Genomic DNA, 23702 nt, shown 5'->3' on the forward strand with positions numbered 1-23702 from the left:
ACTACGAATGGAAGTAGCATTTAATTCCAATTCAGTTTGCTGGTAGTTCTTAAGACTGTCATTATAAAGGTAAGGTGGTTGGTGGTGGCTTTTTTTTAATCCATTGTGTTCATTTTTAGAGTATTCTGGGTCACTTTTAAGAAATCTATCAACAGTGGTTTTCTAATAAAATACTGAGTAGTGATGTCAGTAGAAATTTGCACCCCAGGGGGACAAGCCACTAATCATATATGAAAGGAAGAAAAAAAAAAGCAGTTTAGTGGCTTTTTTTTTTTTTTTTTTGCAAGCCAGGAATAGTGACCTGTTAATCTGTTGTTGTAAAAAAGCTCTGGTAGACGTCCATAATGAAGCTGTGCACAGGGTGGAAATATGGGGAAGGGGTTGATTTTTGAATCTTAAATATAAGATTGCATGAGGTGAAATATTTTGTGCGTATATGATGAATGTGTAAATAAAGGACTAAAATAAGTCTGCAAAATTAAATGAAGTGTCTTAAATATGGGAATGTTCTTAGGAAATAGCGGCTTCATTTTACACAATTTTTTATACAGTCCTTTCTGGCATCTCCAACCCAAATGTTGTAGGACTGCATAACTTTCTGAAAGGGAATGTGTTTGAGTGACTCCTTGGTCCAGTTTTAGTTAAGAATTTGTAATGTGCTTTTTTGGGAGGGGCGTTAATGGTTTTGAATCTCAATAGGTGTGTAGTTGTGTAAAAGTAGGTATTTTGAGTCTTATTTTTAATCCAGAGCGATGTTTTGCTCCCTAGCCCTAGCACCAAGAGGAACGTTAGTGTGGGGAGCTTGGTACTTGCTGTTCAGATCCTTTCATCTTTTTTTCAGAGCGGATCTGAATTATTTACTGGAAGTAAAAAAAAAAAAAAAAAATCTGGGAGTTTTCCCAAGTCCTTCACTGCTCCCTGTGGGCAGTTAGGGGAACTGGTGAGCACAGACAACGTAGTGGAAAAAATCGTGATGGCCATGGGACAGTTAGTCATAGCGGGTTGTTATTTTCTAGTAACTGTCGTCTCCCACAGATATTGGTCTGATGAGTGCAATTTTATGCTACAATTGAGCCAGTCCAGTGGCTTTTTGCACCAAAAGTTCCCTCATCTCCACAGCCAGGGTTTTGCAGAGGCAGGCACTGGAAGATGCAGCAGTCAGTGTTGGCCTCTGTTGATCCTGCTTCTGGAGTCAATTCAGTTGAGTACCTGGGTGGATGTGATTTTACTTCAAGGAAGAAGAACTTTCTGGTAAATGAGGCTGCCAGTCGGGCTGGTCGAGGAGCCCAGATAGCTCAGAAGCACCTGAGGTTGGGGTGAGTGCTGATAGCAAGTGCTTGGAAATAAACCCAGGGCCTGTCTGCCACCTTCTGCTATGTGCTGCTGCAGGAGGCGAGCCATAAAGCACGTGTTTGGCAGTCAGAGCAAGGCTTCTGAGGAGAACTGGAGAAGTGTGGGATGATGATCAGATGCTGAAGTATGTGGTTGTGTCTGGGGGAAGGAGGAGTGGGGCACAGGGCTTGGGTTTGGGAGACTCTGTGTGTCCATCAAAAACTCTTCAGCTGTGTGCTGCAAAGCGTAAGTCTAGTATAAGTTTACCCTGCTGCCTGTTTTTATTATATTTTTTTAAAAGGTTAGCATAAACCTTTTACTGGCAGACTGCAGTCCAGGGCATATAGGAATCAGCAGCAAAATAAAACCTTTGTACCCTATTTAACGTAACAGAAGTGTGATTGTCTGTGCTCATACCTAGTCTGAATTAGACAGGTAGATGCACAGATCTAATGTTAGTAAGTCAGGACGGGACCAGAGGAATGAACAGATGCATTTCAATGAAGCTTGTCTAAAAGGATCTATGCTGAAGTATAAATGGTCTGCTCCTTGATCCCTGTTGTGTTAGTACTTTCAGGTAATTATATGTGAACTCTGTGAAAATAAGTTTCCAGAGTAGTTGAACTTGCTTAAAATGTTGTTTTACATCCTGAGTTTTTGCTGCCGTGGCCTCACACATGCTGGTACTTGTCTGAGCTCTCTGTGAGCTGGGTCATTTTGTCAAGCTGTCAGGAGCTGAACCGAAACGTGGAATTTTCTGCTCGGTTAGCAAGCTGACGTAGCTCCTAATGGGTTTAGGTGAGTGGTACTAGCAAAGACAGAAGGGAGGTGAGGCCATACATGAGTGACTTAAATTCCTTACACTGTTCTGATGCTGTACTCGTAATGACTTCTTCTGGGCATTTGGAGAACTTGGATATTTGTTGCTGTCATTTTTAGGAGACTCTCCCTGGTCTGTGCGTAGAAAAAAGTTATGCAAAATAAGCTATTTGAGTAGTTCCTGAAGGATATGTTTGTCTATGCTGGTTCCTATGTGTACATATTGATTAAATGAACATATTGTATACTTTTGGTCTTAATTTTTTGGATAGGCCACTTGGAATACGGACTAAGATTAGTGTCAAACCTGAAATCCCAGCAACTAAATAACTGATGTGCAGAAGAATTGCCTTTGCTCCCCCCGTCTTTTTCAGACTAATGTAGAATGTATTCCTTACTAAGAACTTTGTCTGTACCTAGTCTCAAAAGTTTTATTTCTATGAAGGACCTGGTTTCTTCCAGTACAAAACAAGTTCCCTATTAAAAAACAAAACAACAACAACAAAAAAAACCACAACAGCTTTGGAAGCTCTATAGCTATAAGTATCTATTAGAAGATATATAAGAAAAAAAAAGTTACGAATCATTATTAAAAGAAGGTTGAAGATTTATTGTACTATTGCTACTACATACTGTGTGTTTGAAAATAAAAGCATGCCATGACTGCAAGCACAAGTGTTAATTAGCTTCGTTCAGTACATGAGTGCTGAAATATCATTTTAGCTTCAGTGATGTAAAGCAATTAAACTTCTACTTGTTTAATATCTAGCAATATCTGTCAGTCCTCAAGTATAATCATCAAAATCCAGTAATTATAGTTCCGTAAGTGAATATTACTTGGCTGTCTTTAGAGGCAGTACATCTTCATATTCTGTTGTGAATATGTCATTATCTCTCTCTCTAACAACTTAATCGGTGTTTCTGTGCTTCTTATCTTTTTTTATATGTTAAGTTGGAATAATAATCACCAGATTAAATGAGACTCGATTTCTAGTTTGTTTTCAGATATTGAAGTCTGCTTCATTGATTTGTTTTTTAATCAGAAAAGGACTGAAAAAAGTCACCTGATTTTACAGTTTACATTTCTTAATATAATCTGTGTTAAATATTGCATTCTTAAATTATTTTTATAGGGAATTTGCAGTATTGATTTAATTTGTATTCTACTTGAGTAGAACATGACAATGAATTGATTTTGAAATGTTTTGACTCTAAATAGTACCGTACTTGGGGAAGAGGAGTATCTGAATTGAGAGACCTCTGTTTAGTTTGATGGCTTATTTTCTCTTTGATAATTTGTATTGATATCAATTGGGTAGGAACGAGCTTTCAAGAGAAGTGGCTAGTTGCTTCAAAACAATTTGCTAAATAAATTTAGACAGGGAGTGTTTTGTTAAACTTTGAAAATGCATTCAACAATTGCTAATGCATACTATATAAAAGTGAAATTGTTTGGCTTCTTCTAAAGTATTAATTTCATTCTTTCATTTTTTCTCCAGTTAAAGTACCTCGTAATTTTCGCTTGTTGGAAGAACTTGAAGAAGGGCAGAAAGGAGTAGGTGATGGTACAGTAAGCTGGGGCCTTGAAGATGATGAAGATATGACACTCACCAGATGGACAGGCATGATTATTGGGCCACCAAGGGTAAGTGTACCAAAGTAAAACATTGTAGGCCATACAAAATGAGGAGAAGAAAAGTTACTTTGCTACAATGTAAAGAAATTAGTTAAAATTTACTGTAGTATGTGTAAAATTCACTCTAGTATGTGTTTCTGCAACTCTCTAAGCCAGTTCTGATGTGAAATTTACAGATGACTGAATATATTCCTCACTAATATTTCCATCGTTACTGCACATCAGTGTATAGTAATAGTCCAGTAAACAGGAGAGCTGTCTTTCCCCAGTTTATCATATGTGCCTGGTAATTTCAATTCTGTGGCAAAGTGGCTATATTTTTAACTTTCACAAGTTTTCACAGATAATTTATAAGTATAGCAATTTATGTAATCTGATTGAATCAGTCCTAAAGACCAAGCAGTTACTAGTTACCTGTAAAATATATAAATAATTAATAAAAAAGGGTAAAATATATAAATAATAAAAAGGTCAAATCCTTCTGACCTTTTAAGTTCTGTAGAATGTCATCTACACTGAAATCCTTTAAGAGAAGTGATAATCCCTGTTCTGAGTATCAGCCTAGCCAGATCTGAATGGGCACGTCTTAACTTCATGTGCAATTTTTGTGAAAGCTTTTTAATGAGTTAATATGATACAAAATATCACTGTGTAAACAAAGACTTCAAATGAGTATACTTCAAGTAGCTCTAAGTTAGCACATGTCTTTCACTGCTAACATGAGGTTACTGTTTTATGTGTCCTTTGGTGCCAGAAGGCTTACTGGGTTTATCCAAAACAAGAACTGAGATCAGAAATTGGCCTCTGAGGATGGTCTTCCAGAGAAACAGAGTTCTAGTTAAATTCAGTGTAATTTAAGCTGCTTCTGGAAGTCAGTTGTAACATGCAGCAGACTGTTCTGACTATCTGCATAATTGTGCTGGGCTTCTGAGATTTGAATGCATTTGAGAGAGAGCCAATTTAACATACAAATATAATGACAGGATGCCTTGGATACTTCAGTGTAGTCACAGTGTTCAAATACATTTTGAAGAAAGTTTGTATTCTTAGGGATTTTTTGAGAAGATCTTACAAATGTGGGTTAAGAAAAGTAATGTCACCCTGACTCTCTAAACATCCTCCAGAACTGCCAGTTACTGATTTTTGGTCCACCTAAAGCAGACTCCTAACACATTTCTGAAGGGAGTGATTGCTGTGTAGGAGTCCAAACGTTTTTGTTTTAAATAAAAATTAAAAAATGCTGTCATGCAGTTTTAATTCTAGTCAATTTACATATATATATATATATTTTTTTTTTTTTTCTGAAAGAGTGCAAGCAAGTAAGTGTAATTCTGGGTCATTTTGGGGACATGCAGTCTTGTGTACAGCAGAATGACTTGCATCATGTAGTAACTACAGAAAGTGAAAGCCACTAGTTCTCAAGCCAGTGGGTAATACCTTGATGAGAAGAATTTCATGTCCAGTTTCAGGGTTTGTAGAAAATGAATGCTTTTGGAATTGGTTATGTAGACAGTGTGCAGCTTGGCAGAACGCACAGAAAATTGCTAATGCTCTCCATAGCATGAAGTTCTTCACATTTGTGGCTTCTCTAGAGCAGTGCAAACAATTGCTTATCGTTTTTTCTTACTTGATTTGCAGGGTGAACCAACATGGAGGGGGAAGGAGAGGTTTGTTTTGGATTAAAGGAAACCTTTTTCTCACCCTGAAAAATGCTTTTTAGGGCTTTTTGGGGAGCTGGTCAGGGATACTTGACTTACAGTAAAATGGTGATTGGAGGAACTCAGCAAAATTGAGAAGCCACCTGGATAGGAATAAGAGAATGTGAGTGCCATTCTCAGGATTTTTCAGAGTTGTGAGCAGTGTATATACATTTTGGCCTATTTCCACTCTAAATGACAGCATCCCTCTCTGGGAAATAAATTGCTTTGTCTGAGTGAATAATGAGATTTTTTTTGTTACTGTATTTTCTTCCTGTGGTAGCAGCTACATTATCTACGGAAGGACAAGATTACCTTTCCTGGCCCTTCAGCTTTTAGGTTAATAATAGTAGAAAACCTTTTTGCTTAAAAAAGGGTATCTTGCTTACCTTTGTTTCTTTCTGACCCGGTTGCTGCACAGTCTTTGTGGCTTCTTGAAATTATAGGTCATAGCTAGGATGCTTCAGTAGCCTGGTTTCCACACTGCCATTTGATTGACTGCAGAGTGGAGAGCCATTTGATAATTTGACTGTGTGGTTGATTCGTCTACTTGGAAAGAGTGACAGCTGGCTGATGAACAGCTTAGAATAGACATTTGGAAGCCTTGAGGCGTCTTTCTGCTCTGGGTTCATGTTAGCTGTATGTGCTCTGCCAATGGAAAGGCAGGTGTAGAAGCTGGGTTTATATTCCTTTTGGAGCACAGAGGCATCAGTGAGTAGCAGTCACTGATACTTTCAATCATTCACGTCCTACTTGACAAGATTTTAAAAAACAAAGAAACACGCCTGTATTAATTTCTAATTGGACTTTCTCAAGATATATTTGCACTTAGAAACAGGTAAAAATAATCTACTAACTAGCTGTCACTTAACTGTACTGTCCAAATTCATAAAGGCTTTGGATAACTGTTAAATGATTGCTCTCTTTACTACTTCCTTGCTTAACAATCCTCAGCAATGGAAGTCTTGCATGTCTTCTGAAGTGGATTGTTAAATTACTCCTTTAATATGTTTTTACAGAACTGTTTTAATTTTGTTCTTGTTTGGTTTATTTGCTTCTTTGTCTTTATTTCCTTTTATTTTGGGTGTATGTTAGATATTTTTTTGTGGGCAGTGAAATAATTTTCCTGAAGATTATTGTCAGCCCCCTACTGTGCCAAAAGTGATTTGTGAATGCGGATGGCTAGGAGGATAAGAGTAAATGTGAATTTTTAAAAAATGTATTCTGTTAAAAACTTTTGTATGGACTGTCAATTAGTAGTGTAATTTATACGTATTCCTCAGGTAATAAGTATAACCAAAACAGTCTGTCAGAAATCCAAGACCATCAACTGGTACATAATATTAACAGACTTATCATTTCATATTTTTTCATCTTTAATCCTCTTGCGTTTGCTTTGTGTTAATTTTTAATACTCAGTTTTCAGAGAGATGCATTAGTCTGTCTTTTTGCTTTCTAGACAAACTATGAAAACAGAATATACAGTCTGAAAGTAGAGTGTGGACCTAAATATCCAGAAGCACCTCCTACAGTTAGATTTGTAACTAAAATTAATATGAATGGAATAAATAATTCCAATGGAATGGTAAGTTGAAATGGTAAGACCAACCATATTGTTAATCTGTAAAATAAACTATTTCAATGAAAAACAAAGGTGAGGAATATACAGTGTTGGACAGAGATTTCATATTTAAATTTTACAACAAAGTTCTTGGTTTACATCAAAATTGTTTGCCTACTTCACAAATTCAAATCTTTTGGTATTTACAATATGTTAGTGGCTCTCAGTGGCTTAGCAATGAGACAACCATTATTTATAGTATTGAAACAGCCATGTCTTTTAATTAAAATTAAAGATTTAAGTTTTGCACAGGAAAAAATAAATGTTTAAGCCATGTGTAGATATTTTCCATGTATTAGTCTTACAAAACAAGGGCATTAGATTAATATCCTAACCAGAGTACTATTTTGCTTAAGACCATTATTTATTTAGTCATTAAAGTTTGTTTCATTATTCCAACTTTATCTAGTGTTTCCGTTAATTAAAATGGAAATTATTCTGCTTGAGACTCAGTCTGGATGTAGGAATTCCCTTGTAATGAGCGGATGTATTTATACTCCTGTTTTGTTTGTACTGGATTTATTCAAATCTGAGATCATTTTAAGCTTCAGTTTTAAGGTCTTTTAATGTAGATGGTAATCACTTTCATAGTAAAGATCCATTTGCAATGAATTACATTCTTTGGGATGTGTTTGAGCTGTTGTAAGTGTTAAGATGGTATACTGATAGGTTATCTAAAGCCACTAGACCAACATCTCAGAAATAGTTTAAAATTGATTTGAAAGTATTTCTTGCATAGCCAACAAATTCTCTCTACCTGGAGATCTTATTAAAATTGCTATCTACAAACCAGCTGATGCTGTTTATTCCAGCTGTAGTTTGTAGTCTGAGTATCTTTGTTTATTAAGAGGTTGCGATCAGCCAATGCTGCTAATCTGGAATGCAGTAGAGTTTTTGGTATGTTTATAATATTATTTTTGTATGTTTCTGTAGTAACATGTATTACTCTGTATCAGTGAAGAAGTGTGCTGTCATTAATTCATCTGTGCATGCTTGAGAATATACATGTAGATGCTGCTTTCCAGAAGCAAAATCTCAGACATTACAAAGGCTGAAAGCTTATGCTTACTGAGTCAGTCTGCTTGGAGCTTGTGTTTGGAGAAGTCTTGACTCCCTCAGCCTGCTGGGGAATGGGCTGAACACTGTGACTGGAAATTCAGCTGGTGGTTATAAAAGCGCTGTTAGAATTCAGCCATTGGTACAGAAAAATTTGATTCTAATATATTTTTAAGCTTACACCAAAACTTCATTCAAATTTACCCCAATACTTTTATAAACTACTGTAACTTAGGAAGGATTTGCTATGCAAATGCATAACTCTACCTATTTTAGCATTTCAGTTAGAACTAAGTTGCAATGTTTAATGAAAATATTTTTCAGCATTAATGAACTTAAAACTCATTCATTATGTAATTTTTAATGTACCACTTGTCCTGGTTTCTTGCGTTTTAGTGTATTTTGCTGTTGTGCTCACTCGAGTGCCAAACCTGTTTGTCGGATAAATTGGGGATACATTTTACAGATGAGAGTTTTTGTCTTTGCTCAGTGCACTTTTTTTATTTTTGGATGAGTGACTTATCTGTGGCTTCTGTGTGGATAGAAAAGAGAAGTCTGATTTCCAGATACGTTATACATAATGCATATATGAGAGATAGTCACCTTGTGCAGAACATATTAAGAGTAAGAATAAAAAGTTCTGTCTAAACATCAGGAAGCGTTTCACTGTGTGAGTGATGGAGCAGTGGCACCGGAGAGGCTGTAAAGACTCCCTCCTTGTGGAGATCTTCAAAAGCTGCCTGGGCAGCCTGCTCTGGGTGGCCTTGCTGGAGCAGGGAGCTTGGACCACATGGCCTTCAGGGGTCCCTTCCAGCCTTAACCATTTTGTGATTCTGTGTAAACGAGGGGCAGAAATGTGCACTCTTAGAATTACCTGTATACAAATGCAGTATGTAGTCCTCCACACGAGGTGTTTCGTAAACATGACTGTATTTTACTTTAACTGAAACTAAAGGCACTAATAGAAGTGTGCAACCTGCTTTAGAGTCACCAGTTTAATAAACACTATCTAATGATTAAATTCACATGCAGAATTAGTGCAATAAAATATGAATGTATTTTACATAGCAAGAGAATTAGTCTTTGTTTTTAGAGGTCGTGAGAATGACCAGCACTCAGTTTTAAAGAGAAAACCCTAGTTTTTTTTTTTCTTTTATGTTATTGTTGTTTTGTTTGTTTATTTGAACACTGTTTGTGAATGACTGCTTTGAGTCAGATACTTTATTTTCTTCATCTACTTTCTTGAATTTGAAACTAAATACAGTTTTCATTTTCAATCATCTATTTAAAACTAGGGATTTAGGTCAAAACTTTTATTTATAGTGCAAGTATTGATGATAGTGCATGCCTGCTATTTGAACAGTTTTTCTTAAAAGCTTCTTTTTAAACATAACTTTAAGGAAAGATTTCTTCAAAACTAGATGTAATTTACAAACCCTAAAGCAATTCTGATCAAAACTGAGGCCTATTTGCAGTAGGTTTTTGCACGTGTGATGTCTAGATGTGCTGCAAGGTGCTGGAAAGCAGAACAGAAGTATGGATACTTAGTGGGTGAAAACACTGGAAGACAAAATGACTTGACCCATACCTCTGAAGAAGTCTGTTAAAATCAGAACTTGAACCCATCTCTTGTGAGACTTACTCTGTTGTCTGAGCCATAAGCTAAGATTCTTTTTTTTTTTTTTTTTTTCCTAAAACATTCCTCAGCTTCTCTGGAACAGTTCATGTTTCTGCTCCCTGTTTTATTTCCTTGTTTCTTTGAAGCTGCACCCTCAGTCATTCTTCCATATAATAGATCATAAGCGGTTTGCTGCATTCTGTGAATGATTGGAAATGGCAGTGTTTATCTTCAGACAAGCTCTGCTGTCCATGCTTCTGCAGCCTGTTTTTTTCACACATGGCCAGCTTTTGATCATGTTGCTTATAGATATCATGAAAAATATTGGCAACATGCTGAAAAGAAACACGAGATAAACAGCAACAGAAATTCTGCTGGAGCGGTATTATAGTGCTACTCAAAATATTTGTAACGTTGTGAGGGAGTACTTTACAAAAGATGCGTGCCAGTTAATGCCTGAGGGAGAGTAAAGCCCCCAGCATGAGCTTAGAGGGTAATGATTTGTTTTGAGTTGGGGTGTGAACAGTGGAGGGGAGAGATGGATATGTGCTGGAGTTAACTTCAGCCTTAAACTGTTTTTACATATTGCATGAAAAGTGCAGGTATCTGTAATGAATTTATTCTTACAGACAATTACAAGTTTATTGACTTCTTTTTGATTATTTTGAGAGGGGAGTTTTGCTTGCAAGTAAATTTTCCATCAGCAGCATGGATCCTGGGGACTGCTGTCCGATACATTTAGAGCAGAAGAGGAGAGGGGTAGTTTACAAGTATTTTGTATCAAAAGACTAAATGTAGGTTCTTTGAATCACCCTGGTAAATTTCATTTCTTATCTGCAAGTTAGTCTTTGTGATTTTCTTCTTTTCAATTTGTGTATGGGAGCTACTGTGTTTGTATACAGAATTGAGTTACCAAGTTCAGAAAAGCTAGCCCGTGTACTGGTGTAGGGCTGGACAAAACGCTTTTCTGTGTTAATGGTGTCACTGTTGTAAAATTGTATTTAAATTACTATTCATAATGCTGTGGGGTCTTTTCTCTTGGAAACTTCCATATTCTGTACTAACAAAACACAGGTTGCGTTCTGGCATGATACTTATTTTCCCATAGTCTTTTGAGGATATCTAATTTTTGGATCTGTGAGAGTGTTCTGTAACAGTCTGTCCTCCAGTATTTGCAGTCACCTCTGTTCATTTAAGTACCATTTACAGCTGGAAATACTTGTTTCTTTTAAATTCACTTAGTCCTATGTCAACTATAATTCTGTAAACTGTTGTCCAGTTACTGCTTTGAGTGTGTTTATTGTAAATAAAGCAGTTTGTTACCTCTTAAAGTTATCTTAGATGCTGGGAACATTGTGAACACCCAGTATTGTGCAACATTTTGCAGAATTACTTGGCTTGATTTCAAAAGTTTAGAAAAAAATAATATATGTAGTTACTCTTGCTTTTGTTTAAGGATGTGTATATAATTGTGTATTCCCAGAATAAGACAGTCCTCAGGTTGCAGTTTTCAGCTTTATTAGCTTTTATGTGATCTTGAATTTTCTTCCTCAACGTATCAGGAGGCACACTTGAATATTACCTAGGTGCTTTTGTGTGATTTGAATGTTAACATAGTTTGTGTCATCCTTCCAAATACCTTAGTGTTGTTCTTCATAAAGTGAATTTATTGTGCACTGCCTAAATTGGAAATAAATTCTGCAATGCAGAAAAGAGAACCTGAGCCAAAATCTTCGCTGCTGCAAGATGTTGTCAAAAAAGTTGGTGACTTGCGAGAAGAGACTTGAGATAAACAGCAACAAAATGCTATGGTGTGGCAGTCTTTGACCAGAAAACACTCATAACTTTGTTAAAATAGAATTTACGGTCCGTGAGTTTGACATTACAAATTCCCAGCCAAAAAAAAAAGAGAAAAGTTGGTAGAGCTTACTTCAAAGTGATCAGCTCTCATATTCCAACACAAAGCAGCTTATGTAGAATTGTATTGTTCAAACATTGCTGGTGACTGACCACCACGTGCTGTAACTGAGGCTGATCTCCAAACCTGAGAGAGGCTACAAAAGCAAAGTTGAGGAGAAGCAAGGAAAAGGAAGGTGGTATGGAAGCAGAATTGCAAGACTGAAGAAAGACATTCACTGGAGGATGCAACTGCCTTTCCAGCTATCTTTTGCTAACCCAGTCTATCTGAACAGATAATTAGATTAGTTTTCTTTCTCAAACCTACTGAAGTCTTAAACCTATCTTTTTCTTCTTACTCATGACTGTTTACTGATTGTCTTCAGTTTGGGGCTTGCATCCCCAAAGGGCACCTTTCTCCTGGCTCTGAACATTCTGTTGTTGCTGTAGCCTGGTCCTTGGCCTCCTGTACTGTAGCTTCTTTTCCCCTTACTTTCTTTGGGGAGACTACTGCTGTTCTGGTGGGTCAGTGGCATGATCTCTCCTCAGCTACTTCGGTAGAAGGTGCTGTGCTTCAGACCAACATGGAAGGTGTTTAAATTACCAGTCTGCCAAATTGCTGGCTTACAGCAAAGTAGTTGGGGAGTACTCATGCTTTGTTCCGTTTTGCTAAGTAGAAGAAGATGGTAGGTTAGCTGCAGAGAAGCATTAGCAAGTGTTAGTGGGGAATAACTTCTTAAACATCTGCAACTATATGCAAAGTGAACATATGATCTAAGCACTTGATTCCTCTAATAACAGGTTACTTCACCACCATGGTGCTGTTTTCGTTCTGGAGAACCTCTATTTTTATTCAAAAATGGTGGTCTGGTGCTTTTCTCACTGCATTCTCTGTGTGGAGAATTGTTTTGAATAGTGTGAGATCTACCATTCTAACTTTTCAAATGAATTAATGTTGTTCCTTGTTCACCGGGTCCAGCTGTTTGGACAGAAACTCTGGTGAGTTCTGCTTTAATCTTATCTAGAAGGATTGCAGAGGAGATCTGTAGGATCTTGGTACTTCACAACAGTGATTCAGGCTACACGAGGCCTTACTTGAGCTGCTGCTTGGTAACACAGGTGACCTGTTATCAGAGTTTCCCTTTGCGTTTTTTTACCTATTGTGTTTTTATCTATTACTCTGCCTTTGAAGAAAATAGAAACTGTTTTCCAGTTAAAGTTTTTTTGTTTTTTTTTCCTCTGATCTTTTATCTACCACATTAAACCAAATACCCGCGTTGAAAAAGAGGAGGAAGTAGTCCAGGAATAACAGTGGCAGTCTGACTAGTGTTACTTTCAGAACCTTTCTGTGCAAGCTCATACACTCATTGCTTATTTTAAACTGGTGTGATCTTGATGAATAAGATAATTTCCTTTTGATGCTCTTTCTTTCCTAGCTTATTAATGTTTGCAATAATTATTAAGTGCCTTACTGCCTTTATGCTGTGGTTTGATGCTACTCAGTTGTTGGCAGCTTAAAGGAGTTCTGACTCTAGGCAGAACATTATTTGTGTGAAGAGAAGAGCTGAGCTGTTTGTCTAAATTGTCCCACAGGTTTTATAAATGAAATGTCCCTTCCTTTCAGTTCAAATTGGTGAGTACAGTAGTCTTGACAGCTCCATGAGACGATGCTCTATAATAAGAAGGCAAAGAACTAAGAGATGTGTAAATGTTATATATAAAATATTTCAGTTTTTCAAACTATTTCTTAGCATATGTAGTGACTCTTGGTATATCAGAAGCACCACATAATACTGATGGGGAATAAATCACAAACTGAAACTTGCAGCAAGGGAAATTTTCCTTTAGAGAGGTATTCTACAAATTACTGTGTCTTTTTTAAGAGCTGAGAAGAATCCGACTGTATATAATAGCTTAATGAAGGTGATTTTTTTTTTTTGAGTAACTTGAAACAAATTGATGAAACTGAATTTTATAAGATATGGCTCCAGTTCAGCAGTGAACTGTTTACTGTTTTCCTCTCCCCTCTCAACCTATCCCTTTCCTTCTCGCTAACGTTCATATTAGCACAGGTGGGGGGGGGGGATCCACCTGCATGTATGTCATTGTAGAATGTGTATCCGTGTGCAAATGTTTTCCTAAAAATGTTTTATGAACATAAGGACACATGGCATGAATGTCACAGAGAAAGTGTCAGGGAATGTTTCGACTCTTTTTTTAGCATGGTTGGTTCATTAGCAGTTAGTTACATAGAAATCTTTTAATTTCATTGTAACTTACAACTCCTTCTTCTTTTTCCAGGTGGATGCACGGAGCATACCAGTGTTAGCAAAATGGCAAAATTCTTATAGCATTAAAGTTGTACTTCAAGAGCTAAGACGTCTAATGATGTCCAAAGAAAATATGAAGCTTCCACAACCTCCAGAAGGACAAACTTACAACAATTAATTTTAGCTGATTCTCAAACTTCTGTCTTAAAACAACAACCTTCTACTCATGTTAATGTCTTGATTAAATCTCACAATGCAAACACCCACACATTAAAAGAATTTCAGCTGGTATACATGACCTGGACATTTGTAAGAATATATATAATATATGTATGCCCAATATGTTTTCAGGCACTATGGGAGAAAAAGGCAGCACAATTATTTTTTTCTCTTATCAAGGCACTGTCATTTAAGCATAAGCCTGAAATAGCCTAAAATTGGAATTCAGGTTTTACAAGATGAAAGCATGACAGAAAGTGTCAGATTGCTGTGGAATAATATATGTTTCTGAAAATAATCTCTTGAGAAGGCAAAATATAAATGGCATGCTTTATCCATCTTGCTTAGTAAAAGAGCTGCAGTTAAAATTTGTTTTAAAGTAGCAGGTACAGTGAATACCGTTGCTCATCTTGTTTAATTTTGCAAGGGTGTGGGTGCCGACTACTAGTAGTGTCACAAAGTATGTTCAGGATTGTTTTGATACCTGTATTTATAAAAAGGGGGGATTAATTTCTGTTAAGCAGCTCCTGTGTGTTACATGTATCGGACATGGCAAATATTTGTTTACAGTCTTTGTTCTAATAAACCATGCATTTAAGTTTTAGTGAAACAAAGGAAATGTATGGATATGTGATTGAGATTAAAGTTAGTCTTAAAATGTAAATAAAATGTGGAAAGTGTCTGAGGCTGTGCCATTTCTATAATAGTGATGTAATATATGTACAGTAACTTGCAGAAGTAGTGGAAAGACAAACATAATATTGCTGCTGGTTTTACGTGCACCTTTTATTCTTACCACTTTTGTATGCTTAGTTTACTTTAGAGGTCAAAGTATTTCTTTTGCTGCAGAGGACTAAGTTCTGTCATCTGTAGTACCACTTCTTTAGACAAACTTGCACTGTGTCTTTAAAAACAAACAACCCCCGACCCCAAAACAAAACCAAAAAACTCATCTAACCTTTCCTTCTTTGCCTCCCCTCCAGATTCTTTGGAGAAATGAGCACAACTTTCACTTGGCTTACATTGCTGAAGTCTTACTTAGTTCTCTGTCTTGCTTTGGCGGTTGCTGTGTTGTGTCATGTGTTCTTGCATCTTTTTCTCCTTTACATTTCTTTATTTTTTTTCTTGTCTGTTACACCTTTGCCTCTTCTTTGGGGAAAAAATAAATCAATCTTCTGGAAGCTTTAATAAAAATGACATGTGTAGTACAGATCATAGTATTTCCATCTGCATTTCATCTGTCACCTGCCATTACCCCGCTGTCCCCTTAGCTAGAATGCTTGTTGCCTCTCTTGCAACTCCTGGTCTGTTTTTTCAATGTACTCTGTCTGGCGGGAACTTGGGTTTTAGTTCTCATGGTTGCTCATAAGAAAGTAAGCTAATGCTATTCTTTTGGAAATAAGACCTCTCTTTTTCTCCTCTTGGAAAATGCAAGCGTTTGTTCATTGCAGTGAGAACATGTAACGTTGGGAGCAAGTCGACTATTTGCATTCAAGATTTTATTAGTAGTTCTTTTGAAAAAGTGAATTTAATCAAAAGCCATCAAGTCAGGTAATTTTGTTTGACATGCCTTTGCTTATTTCTCATGTAAAGAACCTCTAAAAGCAATAAACTAGGTGTTTTTTTTTGTTGTTTTTTTTTTTTCCAGTTGAGAGATTTAATTAATATTTGTCAGTTTATGCCACTTTTTGACAAATTTGGCACTTCTAGAACTGGTGGAACTGTAGCTGCCAGCTACCTCTTGTCTGTATTTATATGACATATCATTTGTGACGGTATGGCTGAAGTGCATTGCAACATTTTCGTGATTTTTTTCATTTGAAATATCTTGATGCCATTAAGTCTTTCTTACATTACCATTGCTAATCTATATTTAATTAAAATAATGGAACCACGCAGTTCTGAGATGTGAATTTTTTGGAAAATAACATAAACGTGAGGGAACAAGAAGCACTTGTGGACTATTACATGCCTGGTAACGTAATTCACAGAGTGTGAAAAGGGGCTGGTTGTTTGCTCGGTCATGTGTGGTACGAGATGATCCCACAACAGTTGTTCACCTTTGTCTGTACTCTGCCTGTTTGTTCACATCTGCATATCCAAGTGTAAACAGGTGCATTTTGCATACATAAGTCAAAGTAATGGTGGTGAGAGTTGACCTGTCAGCTGAGCTGACACCAGGGTGTGTAATATAAAGGTTGACTGTAAAAAAATATTTCTGCAGCCATTTTAAGTCTTTTGTTTTTTTTTCCACTTTGCTCACACTGGTAAGAGACTATATGTAACTGATTGTGGACTTTCAAAATGTCTTTGGCTACTGCATAAAATTGAGAGCCTCCCCCAAACTGTTTCATTACTTGTATTTTAAAGAAGAACTGCTTCCTCTCCTCCGGAAAGGTTGAATCGTTTTACAAGTATCCATGTCTGATCGGCATCTGTGCAGCAATTGTTTTATCATGTTATATTTCTTCTTGGTAATTTGATTTACATACCAGAATTATAAATTTCCTCTCCTTAATTTGTGTTCTTTGGTCAGGGTTTATATTTGCTGTTGTTAGGAAATGCCTGTGGGATTTTTTATTTGTTTAATCAAAATTGTATTTGTATGTCTTACAAAGTAGAGCACCGTATTAAGCCAGTTTTCTGAGGAACGAAGCTCAAAAGTTTCAAATACAGGGTATGTTCCTCAAAATGAATTTGAAGATTCATGTCGTGCCAGTAGTCATGAACTGGGATTTTAACTAGCTTTGTGCTCTGAAGCATTGCTGAAGGTCTTGTGTTTTAGTTGTTCAAGGGGGGAATAAAGTTCACTGTGAAACAGAGGGGAAAAGTAAATCCAAAAGATGGATTCATGCTTTGTAAACCTTAAGGTATAATGAGCAATCCAATGGAAATATCCACATTAGCAGTAATGTGCCTTACCTTGTTCTTATGAAGTGCATAAAATGTTTTAAGGTGTACACCTACCAGCTGCCTTGATTGCACTGATCTTCCTGACAGCAAGATGAGAATACCGGACACCTAGCAGGACCAAGTCAGGAATTCACCTCCTCAGCTATTCTGGAATAAGTGAATAATTCGTGCTGCTCCTAAATGTTTGGAACTGTGTAGTGGATACCTAAAGGAAAATGTTGGTGTGTCCTATCAGAGTTGATCAACCGTAATGGCAAACTGTGTAATTTTAAAACTCACTTTTTTTTTTTTTTTTTTTTTGTTTTCTAAGTAACGTATTCAGAATTTGTGTTCGGTAAAATTTACAAAGATTTTTGAGGTGGGGTGTTATTTCACACTTAGTAGAACGGGAAGAGTGCCTGTGGTCTTTCATTAATTAAAAAAATAAAAAAATAAAAAAGGGAAAAGCTGTAAAACTGTTGTTAATGCATCTGTGGTAACCACATAATGAAAGACTTGTGGGAGAAGGATTTCTTTTTTTTTTTTTTTTTTTTTTTAACCTGTTCTGGTGTTTGTATTATTCCCTGAAACAGTGTATTATCCTTTTCAGTTGCCTTAAAAATACCTTTAAAAAGTACAAAAGAACAGGTTTCAATAGCTGATCTTAGCTTCCACGGCACTTGAGTGCTCCATTGAATGGTTAAAACAGCAACTTTCTCCATGGCCTTAGTGTCAGTGCTGTTTACAACAATTTTTACTGATAAATGGTTGTAAATAAATGTACAGTAAATTTCATTCCATGAAATGCGTAGTGTATGCCAACTCTCAAGTAGAAGTTCCATACCTCAAATAGGTTGATGAAATTTTTCTGTCTTTACCATTTTAAAATAGTGATAAATGTAAAAAGTCTTTTATTATTTATGTGCTTTGGCATTAATGTAAATGGGTAACTTAATGGATGGTATTAAGGTAATGCATAAATAACCAGTGCTTGGGATAGCTTGTTATAATGCATGTTTTTGATACTAAATTTATGACTTTTCAATATTTCTTATGGAAAGCAACCCAACCTGCTTTTATTATATACAGTAAGGACAACATGTAAACATGGTGTTAAAATGTATAAACTTTGCAGTTCAGGGTTAAAATAAAGTTTTCATCAGCTCCTTTGTGCTTGTTCCTACTCTGCTCCCAGTGGTTATTGCAGATGTATAGATACGCTGATTTTCCTTATGCAGTGTTATTGCTGTTAACTTTATTAAACATGCAAGAGTGTTAAAAAGGCATGGAAAAAAAATCTGTTTTTCTTCTGTAACTTCAACTAAAAATTGTCAAGAAAACAGAAACCTGTCAGAAATAAATGTGGACTGTGTGTAGGTTTTTTTTTATTATTTATTTTTAATGGACTGTGGAAAAAAATACCTAGTTTTATTTGTTTCAGTTGTTACAGGCATAAAAGCTGTTACAGTTAGCATACGAATAGCTCAAACAGTAGAAATGTGAAATTATTATGGAGGTGTGAAGGAGTTTTTTTCTAGCCAGTCTTTCCAGTGTCATGAAAATTGTTGTGTTAATAGGGGAGAGAGGGTTCAGTCCTGCAGAATCACTTTGGGATATGAGCTATTACTTCTAACTCCTTAAATTCAGCCTGGGGCAACTGAACCCTGTTCTGTTCCTCTCCTATTGCTCTTTTGAGGTAATAGTCTTGCACTTGAAACTGCTAAATGCTGTGCTGAAGTCCAGCAGGTTGAGATGACTGTTTCTTTTAGGTTTTGATCTGTAAAACTTGCCACCAGGAGGAACTGTGTAAACTAAGACCTTGAAATTACGTGATGCTGGTGGCTGTGTGCTTATTTTTTAGGTTACTCTTAAGTGGCTGGTGATCAGTGGTACGAAGTTTATATGTGTAATTAATAAAGTCAATACTCTTAATGAGAAAAATTGGTCTTAAAGCCTCCCTGTGTTTGTCACAGTATCAGGTGAATTGTTGTAGCCCGGACCCCTGCCCTTTCTGGCCTGCAGTTTTTTCAGCTTTTAATTATTTGCTGGACTGAAGCTTCAGGAGAGCGCATGATTTGAGATCTGGGTGGTGTGTTGGACAACTATGGGACCTTGTATGTATGGGAACTTTGGAGAGAAATCTCCAAAATAACTCCTTGCCACAACATCACAGTTTAAGGATTCACAGAGGCAGGCACAGTCATCTTGGTTTGTGTTTTCAGAAACTGTTTCCTGTCTTTTTTTTTTTTTTTTCCTATATAAAGATCCACAGTTTAAATTTATGATCGTACATAGAATTATTAATCTGTAATGATATATTAGATTTGTTACAGCCGTTTCTGAAAGCGTTTCAAACTTTTGAAACCTTGCGGTCCACATCAAACGTATGAGTTGTACTTACAGCAAACTTCTCATGCTAAGTTAGCACTATGTTATCGGTTCTTAAGTGCTGTAACTTGCAGTATTGAAACAATGTGAAATGAAAATTACCTGTCATGTTTCCGGTTAGCAATATTTTTATTACTGCTACTCAGTCACTGTGATTGCTGTTTGCTTCCTTGCGCTGTCATTCAAATTGTCTATTAAAGACGTATTATTTAAAGCCTTTGACTGTCACTTCAATTAGTAGTGTAATAGTTTTGATTTTTACAGTGGGATGCTTTGAATAGAGTATGGCTTCTGGAGCTCCTCATTCCACTGTCCTGCTTTCAAGCTGATAAAATAATAAAATCTGAACTGTTTGTTTTCCTTCAAGTAGTAACTATTCCTGCCATTTAAAATTCACATTTACCTTCGCATGGAATTTTTGTGCTATTCAGTGTAATAATGTCAGTGATCAATCTGTAGTGCTTTACTGTATTTTTATGACTTTATGATTTTTCTAATATCTGTATAATAATTAGTAGTGAAACATAAGCCAACAACTATCTGCTGCTTTACTTGACAGCTGCACGACTTGCATACCCTGCGCTAACAAGCCTGCAGCTGAAGAAAAGGCAGCAGTGGAGAGTGAAGGAATTCATTTAATTTAATTGCACACAATTCCGTCTGCTGTTCAAAAATACATTGTTCTCTGTCACAGAAAATGGAGGTGCCAGATAAGTATTTTCTTGGTTTTCATATGCCTGCTTCTATGCAGCGAAAATTGCATTGTGCGGTCATTTAGATGCAGGGGTGATGGGTCATTTCTTCTTAGGCAGGAGTGTTTCGGTGTAATCAATCGTATCATGAGTTGTTGTAGCTGCTTTCATGTGTAATAGTTGGAATCTGCTTGATGTCTGTGCTATTTAAAGACAAGTTGCAAAATGTTTTGGGTATTAAATTCATGCTGTATTGCTAATGCTGTTTGGAGGGTAGTTCTTATTTGCTGTGGCTTGTGTATGTAGCGATAGGTATTTTGTATTCCACTGTGCACTCCTAAAAGATAAAGGATGCGTGCCTGTGCATACACATACTCTCACAATTCAAGACCTGCGACAGCATTTAGGTAAATAAAATTATGTTGCCCTATTTCCCCAGTTATTTGAGAGAGAAATTAGCTGGGCAGTGGCCAGCTAGTGGCAATCATAGCCATATCTATTCTGTTCACCACCACTTGCTTGCGATTCAGGTACCAAGCAGCAGTGGGCCAGTCACTCACTGGTCTAATTGCCAGGGAGCTATTTTCCTGGTCCTGGCTAGAGGTAGCCTAGTTCAGTCTACCTATGCTTACTGAAGACATCTACCCACCCTTGCTCCTGGTCCTGTGGTCATTGTGGAAGCTGCCTGGGCATGGAACCAGGAGCTCTGGGGCTCTCAAACAGGGTTTTAGCAGCTCGAAGCTGGCTCTTTCCCCACTGTGGTATTTCAGAGCTGTCTCCCAGTTGAGTCAAATTCAATATAGAATTTGAGTCCTCTGAGCATTTTATAAAAGAAGCATGTAGCTGCTAGTGTTCTGCAGTGGTAAATAAAGCATACAGACTCCTTTCCTTCCTGCTCTCCAGAGTAGCGGTTTCTAAGTAGATTATGGCCCCTCTGAGGTAAAATCACAAGGCTGAAGCCTTGCAGAAGCAGGAACCAATATTGGAAATGAGTAGAAAACCTGGGAAGTGGCCACAGCCTGGATTCTCAGTTCTTGTGTTGGGGCATTTATCTTCCAGCACTGAAAAGTATACCGTCCTCAGGGCCTGTAGCCAAGGTAAAATCTGAGCTATTGCATCTTGTAGTTAAGCAGGAAGATCCCTGTGTGGTGTTTGGAGATGAAAATTTATTGTAGAAAGCATTATGATCCTTGTGCAGACTTGACAGGCCAGCTAATACACCTTCCAAGATGCTTTGCAGGAGAAAGATGAAAGCTTGTGTTCAGCAGCAATGTGTTAACCGTGCTCCCCCATGCACACAAGGACAGCCAAAATGCATAGTTTCAGGCTCCAATTGGGATGGGGGCGCAATTAAGCAATATGTATTAACAGCACAGGAATTTCTGGTATGGGATGCATTTATGGCCCTAATAATCTGTCTTGTCTGCCTTTAAGTATTCTGAAAATAGGTATTTTCAGTTTCAAGGTAGAATAGATGTTCAGGTTTCTTTATAAATCAATAAATGAATGCCCTGTGAATGCATGTACATGTATTTTACAAGGCCTTGTCTTTCTCTAGAAGTGTGTCCACTCTTTTACTCGGGGATGCAGATGTGCCCTCCTGCAGCTTCAAATCTCTTTCTGCTTTCTGGCTGTTTGTTTTTGGACCCTGGCCATTTGTGCACTGCTTCACAGAGCATCATGAAATGTATTTCAAATAAGCAAGCGTACTGGTGGATTTAAGCTAACTAGAGAGGAAAACACGGGGGAAAGAAATTAGGGGTTGGCATTTGAAAAGCCATTCTCAGTCTGTTTTGTTTTTTAAAGTTTGAAAGCACAAGCGGGTGCCTGTGAAAATTGGCAGTACAGCTGAGTAGCTGCTGTAGAGATCAGGATGGATTAACGTCTGATGGAAATGCAGTCGTCAGCTTCCATCTTCTGGCAGCTAAGGACAGCAAAGGCAAAAGCCCAGGTATGCTCTTAGGGATGTCGATTGTATTCCTGTTTGAGGAACAACAGCTGTCCTGTTTGCATAACAAGTCATGACGTGGAGCAAAGTATAGCTGTGTTGTCTGAGGGCAATCTGTTTAGCCTAATCCCCTTCCCCTAGAAACGTAGCTTTAGTTTTATTTTACTTTTTTTTTTTTCTCCTTTTTGCATTTTTCGTGGATTTAGTGTTTCTGTTTATGCTGTGATTTCTGTAATGCACAGGTCTACTCATATATACCAGCTTGATCCAACGCAACTGGAAAATTACATCATATGAGTCTTTGTGTTCCAGAAATAAAGAAAAGCACTAAATTGAGATCTCTTGCCATTTAGCACTCATTAATTGACAACCGGGAATGATGTATGTTTCTTTCTTGTTTCAGATGAGGCATTTCCAAATTGATCCAAGTGTCAGCAGCTGTAGAGCAGCAGCAATTTTTTACTATCCTGCCTTTGTAACCAAAAATATGCCCTGGAGGTGGCAAACTCAGCATGTTACAGGCTTTTCTTTACAGTAAATATTTAACCTGCAACAAGTCGTCTGCTTTGACTGAGCTGCCAACTTGTAAACTGCATAGTATATAATATCCAAAAGTAGTGAGTTAGGCAATCTTTATTTGCTGTTTATTCTTAATTTCTTCAATGAGATTTATCTGTACAGAAAAAAAAATAGTTAAACTGCAACTTGAAAACTAGATTTTATCTAAAAAGAACTTTGTTATATTTGTAAATTCAAAGAAAATTGTGTTAGAAATGAGCTTTAATAGGGTGACTGTGTAATACTGAGAATGTAGGGTTTAACTGAATGATGCAGTACACTAAATTTTTATTTTTAAATTGTGTGATTATGTTGGATCAAGATCTACGGACAGCGCAAAACACACTTCTTTAGTACAGACAAAGGCCTTGTTGCTTAAACATCACTGTCATCTGAAGATTCAGTTAGGAACAGGTGCAATAATCACGTTACAATGAACTACCTTAAGGTCTCTCTGCTTTGACTTCACCAGAGAGCTCCAGCTCAGACGAGTTTTCATTGCTTCAAAGGTGCTGGATCTGTGCATAGCCACAGCAAACCAACCCCAAACACAAAACATCTGATCTCTGCGTCACAGCCACTCCATCCTCATGGGCTTTTTCCATTTCTCTCTCAGTCTTAGGGAGCCTGATCTTCTTGGGCTCATGTAGTTCTTGTTGGCATCCCAAACATTCTTGGAGCCACTGTCATGTCACTTTTTTCCCGTACGCGACATGTGGATGATGGTGAAGAGGAGATGTTAATGGCAGAAGATCATGGGCCTGATTTGATTCATCCTCACGATTTTAGGAGGCCATGTAGCATCAGCAGAAGTGATTTAGCATACCGTCACTGCAAGGAGGATGAGAGAGAACAGCCGGTAGCCCATGAGAGTTTGGATTATTTGCCTTCACACAGTGGAGTTTATAAGAAGTGGCTACAAGAGAAAGCATACAGGTAAATTTGCTTTAAATACTGTTATGCTGCCTCTAAGCTATGGATACTTGGGGCAATCCAGGGAGATGCCTGCTAGCAGAAGGAATGATGAGAGCATTATTTGTTGTTTTTATACATAGGAAAA

General features: G+C 37.2%; 2 protein-coding genes across 2 annotated transcripts in view; both read left to right on the forward strand.

Annotated features, from left to right (window-relative positions):
- The window catches only part of UBE2V2 (ubiquitin conjugating enzyme E2 V2), a 28578-nt gene extending 13734 nt beyond the window's left edge, over nucleotides 1-14844 (forward strand). The window contains exons 2-4 of the mRNA XM_027452104.3: nucleotides 3651-3796; nucleotides 6944-7069; nucleotides 13977-14844. Coding sequence (XP_027307905.1) covers nucleotides 3651-3796; nucleotides 6944-7069; nucleotides 13977-14123 — 419 coding nt within the window. The 3' untranslated portion in view covers nucleotides 14124-14844. The remainder of the gene's footprint in view (nucleotides 1-3650; nucleotides 3797-6943; nucleotides 7070-13976) is intronic.
- An 8044-nt stretch (nucleotides 14845-22888) lies between these two features.
- Nucleotides 22889-23702, forward strand: part of LOC101805170 (chloride channel protein C) — an 80158-nt gene continuing 79344 nt past the window's right edge. Inside the window, exon 1 of the mRNA XM_027452102.3 lies at nucleotides 22889-23578. Within this exon, the coding sequence (XP_027307903.3) occupies nucleotides 23331-23578 (248 nt within the window). The 5' untranslated portion in view covers nucleotides 22889-23330. The remainder of the gene's footprint in view (nucleotides 23579-23702) is intronic.

The sequence above is a fragment of the Anas platyrhynchos genome, chromosome 2 (genome assembly GCF_047663525.1).
Source record: "Anas platyrhynchos isolate ZD024472 breed Pekin duck chromosome 2, IASCAAS_PekinDuck_T2T, whole genome shotgun sequence".
Lineage (NCBI taxonomy): Eukaryota > Metazoa > Chordata > Aves > Anseriformes > Anatidae > Anas > Anas platyrhynchos.